Genomic DNA, 15579 nt, shown 5'->3' with positions numbered 1-15579 from the left:
CCTCTTGTACACCTCTTGGAAAATAGATATACTTCCAAAATTAAAAAAATGATGTATGTTTATGGCTACAGCACACACAAGAAATTTCTAGCATAGATGGGGCCTTGAGGCCCATTATATATGCTCTGTGTCAATGCTACAACAATCCAAAACAAACCACATGGTCTGCCTATTCCAGGTTCAAAGGGCAGTATTATACTTTGAGTAATAGTAACAGAATATAATGAGCAGTCAGCCGACCCCAGATTTCCTACAAGCTGAACATTGTACTAAGTCACGTGTAGCTCCTTGGAGATCATTTAATATTAATATTTAATATGAGAGAATGGATAAGAGAAATAACCCTTCTGATGCTAAACCACGTCCGTATGCTTTGAAAAGTTACATATCAAATCATTTTATGTCAATACCAACCAATTTTTAACCTCAGTTTAATCTGGAAACACCTATGGGTCAAAGTCTTGTGTTCAATAATTTATTAATGTAGCATTATCTTTGGATTGACAACTCTGGTTAGTGTCAGTTGATGGTTGGTTAGTCACTGCAGTATCCAAATGTTTAGACATTAATTAAATGTCTGTATCTGTGCTTGATATGACTGTCCACCATTGATAGCTTTCATTTTAAACATTTCCCCATGATTGCAATCAAGGTTCACAGGCACAAATCACATTTACAAACTATTTTCCTCCCAGTTTGCCAACAGCGGAATTCAGGAATCAAACAGCACTTCCAGAAGATTGCCAAATGAGCTGGGACCCTTGGTAACATTACATTATCTGCTGTAGGCATAAATCCACACATCCCCCAGGGATATATAGTACAGAAGGAATATTTTTACTCAGAACACAGGATTTAATTTTAACCATGCGATGGAAACCGACAAGCACTTTTTGTTTTGCGAGTTATCCACTCCTTGATGCAGGAATAATTGGATACCTTGGGTAAAATCTTCCATACTCCAGACTGTCGGAGACCAGACGGACAACATAGATGTATGTCAGGACGCTGTAGACCTACGTGGGAATTGCCCGGGTAGTTCCAATTTCCAATAGGTAATTCCCATGCTTCCCGGGACCCCCTGTGAATGTCTGTGACTCTGAATTAGAGTTAGAGACTTCGGACAATTTCAATGTATTTACCTGGATACTTCTCAGGGAATATTAGACAGATTAAAACCGAGTCAAAGACCTGGGGAGCTACAGAACTGACACCCTAATCACTACCTGGCCAGAGTTGACTGCTCCCTGACTTGACTACCCTCCTCACTTAACTCCCCACTCAGCCACCAGCCCCTACCTACTTACCCACCTCACCCATTTACCCCTACCCATTTACACGCTTAGCTATCTCACTGTCCTACCCACTTACTCACCTAGTTTTGCAAAAAACTATCTTACCCTGATTATACTGTGATCTTAGGGACATTGCATTGCTCACTTCTGTCAAAGCCAGGCTGGGAAGACCTGACGAGATGCATGCAGCAGGAGAATTTACCTGGGCAGTGGCATTCGGATGATCATCGCTGCTTATCCGAGCATGAAAAGTCGAATTTTGGGTACAGTTACTTTGTGAACTGCAGATATGTAGTTAAGTTCAACAAGGAAAAGAGAAGATGATAAATGAATTAAAATTTGCAACTGGAGGGGAAAAATGTGAACTCATTTGGCAAGAAAGAGTTAAGTGCTGTCAGCCGAGAGGAAGAAATGTTAATTGCACAGCGTAATCTAATGTAACAACTGTTCTAAAATACCTTACGTTTTTATGGTTCCAGCTGTGTTGTCATATCTGCAGTGAGACTGGAACATGGTGGCAGGAATGTCTGAGACTCCTGACTAATAGCAAAATACTGTACACATGGAAATCACCGATACAGCTTTACATTGTTACATATTGAAACTCAACTATTCGAACATAATAATTGAATACAACAACAGCAACCTATATTTCAACCATTATAATGCTTAAATCTACATTGATTTCAAACTCTCATCTATACTTTTTCACATTTCTGCTGCACAATGTTGGCCATGGGATTTCAATAAAGGTCAAACACTTCTATTTTTGGAATCTTTCACTTATTGAACCTGATTAGTTATTCCCCTGATGCACCACTTAGAGCCTTTGCTAATCATTAGCATGTTATCTGGTGGTTTATGGCCTAATCCATAATGGAGAACAGCCACAACTGTCATGTGAATATCTTTATTTTTTGAACGTGCCTTGTTTTCTGGTTCGATTTTTTAAAAAATAAATTCAATTAAATACCAGGCCAAAGCAGCCCACTTGATTGCTACCCCTCCCGCAAACATTCACTCCCTCCACCACTGAACAGTAGCAGCAGAGTGTACCATCTATCAGATGGGCTGTGTAACTCACCGAGGCTCCTTAGGTTGCACCTTCCAAACCCACAGCCACCATTGCCCTGCCAATCAGATAAAGACCCGTTAATGCATACTCTCCTTGCTTTCTACCAGTCAATCTTCTATCCAGGCTTATATATTAGCCCCAACACCATGAGCTTTTAATTTTCACCTGTAATTATTGCCTTTCCTTTGTCACAAGACCCAATCTTTCTTCTTGTATACTTTCTTGTATACTTAGGAGGCCTGGAGCCTATTCCCACGAGTGATTTCTTTCCCCATTGTTCCTAATCTCCAGCTAGATTGATTCTACATCTTGATCTCCTGAACCGAGGCCACCTCGAATTATTGCATCAATGTCATCTTTGATTAACAGTGCTGCCCCTCCACTTTTACTGAGCTTCCTAGTCTTCTCGCGTGTATGTACCCATCAATGTGCAGAACCTGTGGTCCTGCAGCCATGTCTCTGTAATTGCTTTCAGATGATATTTAATAAATGGGGAGGTGGTGATGCAGTGGTATTGCTGCTTGTTCAGTAATTCAGAGTAATGTTCTGGGGTCCCAGGTTCAAATACCACCACGGCAGCTGGTGGAATATAAATGCAAATAAAACATCTGGAATCAAAAGTTGAATGATGACCATGAAAATTGTCTTAAAGAATCCATCTGGTTGACAAATATCCTTTGGGAAGGAAACCTGTTGTCCTCACCTGCCCTGAGCACATGGAAATCACTATAAATCCAGAAGTGCAGCAATGTGGTTGACTCGGAACTAGCTTCGCAAGCCATTCCATTGTATCCAAGCAGTATAAAGGAAACAGGAAGGAATGAAACCAGGTGAATCATCCAGCCTCAATCTAGGCATTGGAAGTGACAATGACAAACCCAGCCTTGTTGACCATGCAAAGTCCTTCTTACATCTGGGAGATTGTATCAAAATTAGGAGAGCTGTCTCACTGATTAGTCAAACAATAGTCTGACATAGTCGTACTCACTGAATCATATCCTACAGATAACATCCTAGACACCATCATTATCATCCCAGTAGACAGGTGGAGTTCAAGAAACTGGCTGCTTTTGCCCGCATCCTGCTGCACCATTGGGATTATCAGAGTAACTTTGTTGCAGCATTAATGTAAGCCTACTTGTGACTAATAAAAAAAACTTTGGTCTTGCATCACTTTGAGGTTCTGCATCAACTACTATGCTGCATCATCAAAGGTTTTTCTTACTTGTCAGGTTCCCGCTGTGCAGTTGGCACCTTTCCCTGCTTGCATAATTGACTGCAGCCTGGCAAAATGGCAGGGTCAAGCTCATGGGTGGAGGATCTGGCCCGAGCTACATCTGGAACAATCTGACCTTGGAAGTAAATCCAGGCCAATAGTCTCCACATCAGTTGCATCCGTCCTTTCTCGCTCCTCGATTTTTGCTGTTTAAATCTGAACAGCATTTTGGTTCCATCTCTACATGAAATGAATTCCATTGCAAAACACTCCAGTTCATTTTTCTTAGTTAGCTGCTTGTGTGCCTCAGATCCGTTTATCCTGGGTGTGGCCTACTGGGGTCGTGCTTATCAAGAGCTTTTTCCTGTGCACACATTTTTTTTACACATCGATATGACATAGCAGAGCGGCAATGTGAGCTTCCAGTTGCTGAGCGAACATCCCCCCCCAAGCCAATTTTCAGCCACTGAAAACTTAATTTTTATTTAAGTTATTCCACTTGTGCTGACCACAAGAACATGAAGAAAGCAGGAATCGGGTAAGTAAGGGGTTCAACCATTTCAAAAGGCACAGAAAAGGTAGGCCTGGAAGAAAAGAAGTCAAATTAAAATTGAGAGCACAGAAGTGCATAATCAGAAAAGCAAGTAGAAAATAGTGTTAAATGTAGTTTTTACTTAAATATTGTACTTTGATTTTATTTGACTCATCGCGCTAACCAGAATTTGAACTAATTTTCAGAAGGACAGACATTCCCTCATCCTTGTCGAAGTTGGAATAGGTTTTTAATCAGTAAGGGGATCAAACATTGTAGGGATAAGGCAGGAAGTGCAGTCGTGGATGATCACATCAGATCAGTCATGTTCTTATTGAAAGGTGGAGTAGACTCATTGGGCTGAATGGCCTATTTTTGCTCCTATGTTTTATGGTCAGAGTAAGTGTCGATACCATCAAAGTACCTACCTTGGTGTATTGGGCAGGAACATGGGAGTAGGTCAATGAATTAGAATAGAACCAGAATTTTCTGTGTCAAGTCCTGTGTTTATTAATGCCCACGGGGGTCATGTTGGGGAAACCCCCAACTCTACCTCAAATATTGTTCCTTCCCTGGATTCAATGGTCAAGACTACAATCTTGAAGACAAGAGATTCACTTGGGACTGGCCTGAGATCTGATGGACGATTGTGTGAAAGCTGGTATATCAATCCCCCAGCCAGTGGAAGATGGGTTTAAGTGAGAGTCCAGGCTTTTTGATTTTTGGTTCCCCCAAAAGACTTTTCCAGCAGATTCCAGAACTATTGAAACTTTTCTGTGTTAAGAGCTCTTGACATTGCCAATGATACTGTTTTGGTCTATTTCTCCCATGTCTGCTGTTGTAATGACACCCACGTTGACACAGGAATATTTCAAATAGGAAACCTCCCTTTTATTGTTGACACTTGTGAGTACACCAGCACTGGAGGACCCCAGCTGGTAGATCCCAGCACTTGCACCGGCATCATACTTCTGTTACATCAAAAACATATTTCAAACACCATCTCGCATAGGTAGCATTTCGTCCAGCATCACATTTTGTCTGTAATTTCCACTGAGAATTAAGGACACACAAGGGATGGCAGATGTTGGACGTGGGCGGCACAGTGGTTAGCACTGCTGTCCCACAGCGCCAGGGACGTGGGTTCAATTCCTGGCTTGGGTCACTGTCTGTGTGGAGTTTGCACATTCTTCCAGTGTCTGTGTGGGTTTCCTCCAGGTGCTCTGGTTTCCTCCCACAGTATGAAAGACATGCCGGTTAGGTGCATTGATCCGAAGGGGTGCTGGAGTGTGGTGACTAAGGGAATTTCACACTAACTTAATTGCAGTGTTAATGTAAGCCTTACTTGTGACTGTTAAATAAACTTATTTGTAGGGATGTTGTATTGGGTGCAGTATTCCATAATGTTTTCAGTAAGATGCCAACGATGACTGCAGTAACTTGCGCAGGTTTGCCTCCGGATGGTGCATTGTATCACTTTTAATGCAAAATGTTTAACAAAATTGTAGTTGTGGCTCACTAAAGTTATTGTTATCTCGGTGGATCTGACTAGTAGAATTTATTTTTCTTTCCTATTTACAGCTGTCCTGTTTCCCTGAACCCAAGAAAACCATCCCTTCATGTTTTAATACACCACAGTTCTTGACATTCAAACCAAATTCTGGCATTTTGATGCAAAGGCATTTTGAAAGCTAATCTGAACAAACTTTTTCCATTTGAGATTTATGTTGTGGAATAGAATTGTGCTTTGATGGTATTATTGCAACAAAAGTGGGTCAGGTTGGTTTAATGTAACAAAACGGATTTTAAAATACATTAATCTCTGTCGCTGGCATTTTAAGGATTTTCAGAATTGGGCCAACGTTGGGTTGATCTGTACCTATAGCTGCCTAAGTTGAGCAAAGTCAGCATTTCCTCTGCAATTTTACTGTTACTGTCTGAATAATTCTTCCAGTTGGAAGTCAGGCGAGGAGTTGAGGTCATTCATTTTGAGCATTTGATAATTACACAAGTTGAACCTTAAAGCTGGAACCCTTCATTCTGAAAGTAACATTCTTGCTGCCAATTTTCCTTTCTGGTTCAATTGAAACAACAACTTTTGAGATTATTTTAACACAATAATCGACTTATTTCAAATTGTTGTTCTTACAACAAAGACCCAGCCTTTAGTTAGAGCCACCATTCAGGCCATCTATTGGGGTCTCCCCTGCTGAAATGCTTGGAGGATTCTAAAAGAAATGATTTAAAGAAATCTTTATTGCAACTCATTCAACAATGCTCATTTTTTAAAAAATCATTTCTCTGTTTTACCAGTACTTCTGTGCCTTGTGACATCAAAGATACGGGTGGTTCTAATCTGCTGGTGGATTTTCCTTCCCTGCTGAAGGATGATGTACTTCTCCAGAATGATGGTGAAGAATTTGCTCTAAGGTACTAAACATTATAAATCGGGATTCAGTCCTATTATTTCTGAAAAAAATCTTATTTGTCTCTATTTAGTGGTTTCGCCTAACCCGTGTGTGGGTGGCTGCTTGTTGTGAAACACATTGGTGTCACGAGATTAATTACTTCCTATCAGTTAAATGGTAGATTGGTTTCCATTCACTTCCATCCGAAGAACTGATTTAAAAAAAAAAGTTCAACGTATGCTGGCTAGGCATCTCTAATTGTCCTTCAGAAAGATGGTGGTGAACTGCCTTCTTGAACCGCTGAGTTTGTGTGGTATAGGTACATCCATAGTGCTGTTAGGGAGGAAGTTCCAGGATTTTGACCCAGCAACAGTGAAGGCACTATAGATCCAAGTCAGGATGATAAGTAGATTGGAGGGAAACTTGGTCCTATGTATCACCTGCCCTGATGGTGGCAGTCATATGTTTGGAAGATGCCATTGAAGGAGCTTTGGTGAGTTCCTGCAGTGCATCTTGTTTACGGTGGACACTCTTTCTTCTGACACACAAGAGTGTCAGTGATGCAGGGAGTGAATGTTTGTGCATGGAGTGCCAACCAAGTGGGCTGCTTTGTCTTGGATCGTTTCAAACTTCTTAAGTGTTATTGGAGCTGCACCCACCAGGCAAGTGGAGAATATTCCATCAGACTCCTGACTTGTGCCTCACAGTTGGTGGACAGGCTTTGGGGAGTTAGGTGAGCTGTTTACTGCAGGATTCTGAGCTTCTGACCTGCTCTTGTAATCACAGTATTTCATGGCTAGTTCAGTTCAGCTTTTGGTCAATGTCCCAGGATGTTGATAGTGGGGAGATTCAGCATTGGTAATGCCATTGAATGTCATGTGGTGGTGGTTAGATTTGCTCTTGTTGGAAATGGTCATTGCCTGACACTTGTGTGGCACGAATATTACTTTTAACTGCAAATCAGCTTTGAATCTTCCAGCCAAATAGAGACATGACATGCCAATATCTTCAGCTTCCAGCATCAATTTGAAGGAACACTGCCGAGAATTAGAGGTGGAGTCCAGACCAAATTAAAAAGACTATGTCATCAGGGCGAGTAGAAGATTGGGAGAGGTTTAAAAATCAACAAAGATTGACGAAGAAGATGATAAAGAAAGGAAGGATAGACTATGAAGCTAAACTAGCACTAAATATAAAAAAGGACAGTAAAAGTTTTTACAAATATATAAAGAGGAGGAGGCTGGCTAGAGTGAATGTTGGACCCTTAGAGGATGAGAGAGGGGATTTAGTGGTGGGGGATGAGGAAATGGCTGAGGCCTTAAATAAGTTTTTTGCCTCGGTCTTCACGGAGGAGGACGAAAATAGTTTGCCGGATATTAAAGATAGAAGAATGGTAGGAGTTGAGGGCCTGAATGCGATCACTGTCACTAGAGAGGTAGTGCTTGATCAACTAGTGGGACTGATGGTGGACAATTCCCCAGGACCAGATGGAATGCATCCCAGGGTTCTGAAGGAAATGGCTGAGGTGATAGTAGACGCCTTAGTGATTATTTACCAAAATTCGCTGGATTCTGGGGAAGTGCTGGAAGATTGGAAAACGGCTAATGTTACGCCGCTGTTTAAAAAAGGTAGCAGCAAAAGGCAGGGAATTATAGGCCAGTTAGTTTAACGTCTGTAGTTGTAAAAATGCTTGAATCCGTCATCAAAGAAGAAATAGCGAGGCACCTAGAGAAGAATTGTTTGAGAGAGCAGACGCAGCACGGATTCGTTAAGGGGAAGTCGTGTTTGACAAACTTTTTGGAATTCAATGAGGATGTGACTAGTGCGGTAGACAGAGGGGAACCAGTGGATGTAGTGTTTCTCGATTTTCAAAAGGCGTTTGATAAGGTGCTGCACAAAAGGTTGCTTCAGAAGGTTAGGTGGCATGGAGTTTGGGGGTAAGGTGTTAGCGTGGATAGAGGATTGGTTGTCTAATAGGAGGCAGAGAGTTGGTATCAATGGGTGCTATTCTGATTGGCGGTTGGTGATTAGTGGAGTGCCACAGGGTTTGGTGCTGGGGCCTCAGCTATTTACCAGTTATATAGATGATCTGGAGGAGGGGGCTGAATGTAGGGTGACGAAATTTGCTGATGACACAAAGATGAGTGGAAAAGCAAATTGTGCGGAGGGTGTGGAAAGTCTGCAGAGGGATCTGGATAGGCTGATCGAGTGGGCGAGGACCTGGCAGATGGAGTACAATGTCAGCAAGTGTGAGGCTATCCACTTTGGCAGGAATAATAGTAGGATGGATTATTATTTAAAGGGCGAAAAGCTGCAGCATGCTACGGTGCAGAGGGACCTGGGGGTCCTTGTGCATGAGTTGCAAAAACCCAGTCTGCAGGTGCGGCAAGTGATCAAGAAGGCGAATGGGATGCTGGCCTTTATAGCGAGGGGGATAGAATATAAAAGCAGGGAGGTCTTGCTGCAACTGTATAGGGTACTGGTGAGGCCGCAGCTGGAGTACAGTGTGCAGTTTTGGTTGCCGCACTTGCGCAAGGATATTTTGGCCTTGGAGGGAGTGCAGAGGAGGTTCACAAGGCTGATACCGGAGATGAGGGGGTTAGACTATGAAGAGAGATTAAATAGACTGGGTCTGTACTCGTTGGAGTTTAGAAGGATGAGGGGGGATCTTATAGAGACATATAAGATAATGAAAGGGATGGATAGGGTAGAGGTAGAGAGATTCTTCCCACTCAGAAAGGACAGCAGGGCTAGAGGGCACAGCCTCAAGATAACGGGGGGGGGGGGTGCAGTTTAGAACGGAGTTGAGGAGGAACTTCTTCACTCAAAGGGTGGTGAATCTCTGGAATTCTCTGCCCATTGAAGTGGTGGAGGCTACCTCGCTAAATATATTTAAGTCATGGGTAGATAAGTTTTTGATAGACAAGGGAATTACGGGTTATGGGGAGAAAGTGGGAAAGTGGAACTGAGCCACTTCAGATCAGCCATGATCTTGTTGAATGGTGGGGCAGGCTCGAAGGGTTAGATGGCCTACTCCTGCTCCTACTACTAATGTTCTTATCAGATTTTGGCCCCTTTGGATTAATTGATGGACAGCCTACATTGACTCATCATGGTTTTGTTTTGGCTTATCACTTTATATCAATGACATTATGCACACATGGGGTCATTTTGCTTTTTTTTAGCAATTGAGCCACGATAATCGGTCCCCGGAGAGCTCCAGAAACAAAAGTTTTTCTTGTTTATGTATATTTAATTTTTCTGTTTGTCATTTAGTGTGTATATGAAGAGCACTGGCAGTGAATAATGGTGTTTGATTCCCGAAACATTTGAAAGATGTATCTGCACTTTTCCTTTAATTTAGTTCAGGGGGATTCTTTCACTGATGTTAATTCCAAAGAAATTGAAACTTTTGGTCCTAATAAAGATGCCTGGGTGCTGGGAAAGGTCACATCAAGCTCGGTTATGATAATTGCCATGTCGCATGAAGGGCCCAAAATACAAGAGAGATGAGTCATGCCTGGGCTGTGTGCAGGGTTCATTCTGTTTGCTGTATTTTTAGGACAGAGGGACTGATAACACAAATAAGGCCATCAGTCCGGATTCCTTTTACTGCAGATGCCATCATACTAAGGGAATGCCTTGTGTTCCTAACTGTCATTATTCAGTGCTGTGTTCCAAAATTAACTTTACTGGAACAGCTGCCATAGGTCGATTGGGACTTTACATTCTAACTTGAATAACTGCTTCCAGTCTGTCTGACATATTATTAGCTCTGCTGAAACTCCTTCATCTAGAGACAGGGTGCCATGTGTCCTTACAGATTATCAACAGAATCACCTGCTTTACATTCCAATTGACTTTTGGCTACAGCTTACCCATTAATGCTGTGAGCAATCCTGCTCGATAGTGTCCTGCAGGTGCACAGAATAACTCGAGAGAAGTCAGGAAATAGATGTAATGCATTTTTCAACGAGCTTCCCAAGCTAGGACAGAGCGGGGAACCAGTAAACTCAAAAAAATGCATTCTGATATAAAACATAAAGAAAGCCTTGATTTACAGAGTAAGAATTAGATCATATTGTGGATGAAGGACTGTACAGTTCTAGGTCTCAATCAGCTCTTTGAACCTGCTCTGCCATTCAATAAGATCTTGGCTGACCTGGTTGTGATCTCATTTCCACTTTGCAATCTGCTCCCCCACCCCGCAACCCCGTCCCATAACTTTTGACTCCCATGTGTATCAAAAATCTGCCTAACTCTGCAGTGAATAAATTTAATAACTCAGCCTCCACATCTTCTTGGGGGAGAGACAGTTGGCCCTCTGAGGGGGGGAAAAAAATCTTTTTATTTCCGTCTTAGAAGGTAGACCAGTATCCGCTCTATCAATTCCCTCAGGAACTTGTATGTTTCAAGCAGATAAACTTCCATTCTTCTAAACCTCCATGGGATTGGCCCAACCAGTTCTACCTTTCTTCATAAGATAAACTCCTCATCCCAGGAATGAGTTGAACTGCTTCTAAGGCAATTATATATATTTCTTCAAATAAGGAGACCAAAGCTGTATGGGATGTTTGAATTGTGGTCTCACCAGTGCCCTGTACAGCAGCAGTAAAAACTCCTTACTTTCATATACCACTCCCCTTGCAATGAACGAAACATTCCATTTGCCTACCGAATCACTTACTGTAAATAACTGATGCATGAGGATACTGAGAAGTTGGATGTCAACTAGCAAGTGGTGGAAAAGAAGTAGGCAAGCAAAAGCTCACATTCAAACTAAAAGTTTATTAAAGTTTAGTTATTAGTGTCACAAGTAGGCTAACACTGTAATGCATGTCTTTCGGGCTACAGGAGGAAACTGGAGCACTCGGAGGAATTCCATGCAAACTCGGGGAGAACAGGCAGATTCCGTACAGACAATGACCCAAACCAAGATTTGAATCATAGAATAGAATCTCTACAGTACAGAAGGAGGCCGTTCGGCCCATTGAACCTGCCCTGACAACAATTCCACCCTATCCCCGTAACCCCACATATTTGCTCTGCTAATCCCCCTGAAACTAGGATCAATTTATCATGGCCAATCATCCTCACCCACGCACCTTTAGCCTGTGGGAGGAAACCAGAGCACCCGGAGGCAATGCACACAGACATGGGGAGACAGTGACTCAAGCTAGGAATTGAACCTGGGTTCCTGGTGCTGTGAGGCAACAATGCTAGCCATCGTGCCGCCGCTAATCTGCAAAAAGATACTTGCTAAAGTCATGTTGTCTAAATTATTTCCTAACATATGCTAGGAGGGAGCAGGAAGCTTTGATGTGAGGGGGGTAAGACCGAATCTGTTAAGTGGCTATCTGCAATGTACAAAGTACTGAGAGAATGAGTTTTAAAAACATTTCTTTCTGAATAATGTATAAATAATTCATGTGATGTGCATGTTGGAAGTAAGCAGCGTCTCATTTTTCTATTTTGAATAAGTCTAAGTATCGTGAATTCTGTTGGCAAAGACCAGTATGCCAATTAGGCACTCCAATGGTATATTTTCATTGAGATTGCTCTGAAAGTCCATTGGCACTACCCCCAGGCAACATGAATAAATGGATCAGCCCTCAAACATCAGCATCGACATCAGCTCAAACACACTCCAGAAAGCGAACAGCGGGTCACTGTCACAAGTGTTGCTTCCCATGTCAAATTGAAAATGGAAATGAGGCTGCCCTTAGAACAGAGAAGACCAAGGACAGAAGTCTGTAACTTAATTTTGAATTGAATATTCCAGACATAAAAATTTCAGTGCAACAAAACATGGAAGGGCTGGACTTCCAGCTTCTAGAATTATCCACTGAGCTATTGCAGCGAATACTGCAATGTATGTTCGATGGTTAACATCATGATGTTGGTGTTGTCATATGTAGGCTTAACATTCTTTGGTGTGCCAGTGGGATTCTGGTGTCCTCCATTGAGATGACAAACAGCTTTGGTATCCCTGAGTTAGAGGGGGCTGTTAGTGGCACTGTCCCATTTGGATTTTGTTCTATCCTTGCAGAGTTGGACATGTCTATTGTCCCCCATTGAACATCTCCACTGGCAATATGTACAAGTTGCAAAGACAATCAGATGAGAATGCATGGCGGAAAGAGAGTGCACAGGCTGGATTAGCTAGATGTAAAAATAAATAAAACAAAACTCAGGAGATCCCTTCATTTTTTATGAAATAAACTGAGTCGAGTATGTTTGTGATTTATAATTGATTTATATCAAGCATAGTTAATGACACAACATAGAATAGCTTCATTTGTGGCTTGCAATTCTGAAGAAGAGTCATCTTAGTGTCAGAATGTTAAGTGTTTCTCTCTCCACAGATATGGCCAGATCTGCTGAGTTTTCCTAACACTGCTTTTATTTAATTTGTAGTTATGAAGCAATAAAATCTTCAATGGCCTTCTGGTTTGTTCTAAAATAACTTTACTAGTGAGGACCTACAAGTCAGTCACATCTTCTGTAATGATAATTATTATAATGACTACTGCTGATATGCCACATCTCTTCACTTTTCTTTATCCTTTCATGCGATGTGGGTGTCACTGGCTGGCCAGCATTTGTTGCCCATCCCGAATTGCCCTTGAACTGGGTGGCTTATGAGACCATTTCAGAGAGCATTTAAGAAACAACCACATTGTTGCGGCTCTGGAGTCACATGTAGGCCAGACCATGTAAGGTTGGCAGATTTCCTTCCCTAAAGGGAACTTTAGTGAACCAGATGGGTTTTTCCAACAATCGACAATGGTTTCATAGTTGTCAGTAGATTCTTAATTCCAGATATTTTTTATTGAATTCAAATTCCACCATCTGCTGTGGTGGGATTCGAACCCTGGTCCCCAGAGCTGAGTTTCTGGATTAATAGTCTAGTGATAATACCACAAGGCTGTTGCCTCTGCCAAACTGCTGTTGTGTGTGCTTGAAAAAATTTACACTGCATAGTTTGGGATTTTTTTTGGTATGTTTTTTAAATGGCATTTCCTGTATGAAACCTGTGCAGATTTCTAACCTAGCATCACTGATGGTTCATTGGTAAACCACCAATGTAGTCAGTAACATACAAACAGATGGTTCCAGGTTGATTCCAATACTGGATCCTAATAGATCGAAATTGGGAGAGCAATTGTTTAACCGCAGGGCCTCTGAATAACTAAAGAAAAATTCTTGGCATAGTTTTTGCTTGTATTTCTTCCTGGAAATGCTGATGTCCCATTTTGACTTTCATTCCATCAGAATACAGATAGAGGTTATGAAATCCAGTCCAGGAAAGGGAAGGGAAAGTGGAATTCTGCCCCTGTATGAGGGCGGGTGTCAGATGAGAACTAAATCTAGCAGAATGGAGTTGGCCTTCGGAGCTGAATCAGCTGCTGAAATTCACTGTCTTCATTCCTAGATGAAGAAGGGATGTTTGGTTGAGACATCAGTTGCTGCCAGTGACTGAGGAATCAAATGTGTCAAATATTCACCTCTCGGAGTAGAGTCATAGAGAAATAGGCCATTTGACCGAACTCATCTATGCTAACGAGGTTTCCTCAACTGAACTCGTCCCATTTGCCTGCATTTGGCCCATATCCCTCTAAACCTTTTCCATCCATGTATCTGTCCAAATATGTTTTAATTGTTGCAATTAACCTGCTCTGGCAGCTCATTCCATACAGGCTGTGAAAAAGTTGTCCCTCTCACCTTAAACCTATGCCCGCTAGTTTAAGAGTTAAAGGGAATTGGATAAGGAAAGTTGTTGATGCAAATTGACATGTTAATTAATCCTCAATAACAATTTTAAACAAAACAGATTATAACATGGGCCCACCTGCAATTTAATATTTAAATAACAAGTTGACTAACCTGCACAGGTATGCTAAATCTGCTTAGGGCTGCAGGTAGCTTTCCGCATCCGTAAGGGTTGTAAAGGCATCATCTTACCATTGGATCACTCTTGTTTGCAAATTTTTGTCAAGTCATTTGTCAGTCATTTTAATGGCACCTTTTAAGATTTTAACTGCTTTTGATTATGGTGTTGAATAATGTACGGTGCCATTGTAAATTATTACCAGCAGGGTTTTAGGAAGTTAAAGCATGTTTTGAGATGTGTTATTGATGATTCTATTTAATTTTTCAGTGTTCCTGTGCCTTGTGATTGTGGAAAGGAGGTTGACCCTATTCGTCCATCTGCAACCTTATCTTTGCCCCTGCAGTCAAATGGAATAGATGAGCCGTTGTTTGATACAGCACATCTCCTAAAAGAGCTATAGTATGTGGTGAAAACTTCTCATCAACTGCTTTATTATTCTGAGTGAGGATTAGTGTATTTTAAACAGATAAAAAGTAAGAGCTGCTAGTAGATAGGGAATCATTTGCCCATATGTGACACATGATTCTGTGACACAGGGTAATCTTTTTATTTTCAATAAAAAGACCTGGCCGGAAAATGATCACATTTGGATACGTATTCACCATTCTCTGCACAGGGAACAGCAAGACTTGATTTGTAATGATTCGAGATACTGTTCTTTTCAGCCTTCAACATTGAAGCTCTCATTGTGATGATATCAGATGGGAAGCAGATGTTATCAGGTGCCTGAAGACGTTGAGGGATTTACAGAGGACGTTTGTACTGATCTCTTTTCTTTCTGCGAGTGCTAACAGTCTGATCAGGTGGAGCATCATCCTTTGCCTATCTGATACCAGGTCCCCTCAGGCAATGTAGTCAGAGTCATGCTGCAGCACCTTAGGGGGAAGCTAAAGATTCACCTCAACTGCAGCTTAAAGTACAGCCTACTCAAAGCTGTGTAACACTGCTATTCTCTAAGCTCTCCATCCCCCCAGTTTAATAAGTGGTCCTGGAAATTGAACTCTTGATGATGAAACTCGTTTCATTGATGACACTTAGCAGATGAAAGATGCATGGGTTCCATCTATCTAGCTGGAGAAAAATGAAAGCTCAACAGCTTCTTCTACTCAGCTTAGTGCACCAGTGGGACAATTTTATAAATCTTCTCGTTTGGCCGCGC

At 41.8% G+C, this 15579-nt stretch overlaps 1 protein-coding gene across 13 annotated transcripts in view; it reads left to right on the top strand.

Annotated features, from left to right (window-relative positions):
* Positions 1-15579, top strand: part of LOC145354415 (uncharacterized) — a 266934-nt gene that overhangs the window by 118196 nt on the left and 133159 nt on the right. For all 13 annotated transcript variants that reach the window (XM_080205707.1, XM_080205705.1, XM_080205706.1 and 10 more), the window contains 2 exons: positions 6432-6548; positions 14688-14819. In XM_080205707.1, coding sequence (XP_080061833.1) covers positions 6432-6548; positions 14688-14819 — 249 coding nt within the window. The remainder of the gene's footprint in view (positions 1-6431; positions 6549-14687; positions 14820-15579) is intronic.

Source organism: Carcharhinus amblyrhynchos, chromosome 17 (genome assembly GCF_965287045.1).
Source record: "Carcharhinus amblyrhynchos chromosome 17, sCarAmb.v2.hapA, whole genome shotgun sequence".
Lineage (NCBI taxonomy): Eukaryota > Metazoa > Chordata > Chondrichthyes > Carcharhiniformes > Carcharhinidae > Carcharhinus > Carcharhinus amblyrhynchos.
Note: the sequence above shows the minus strand (reverse complement) of the source record. Positions and strands in the feature narration are given on the sequence as shown.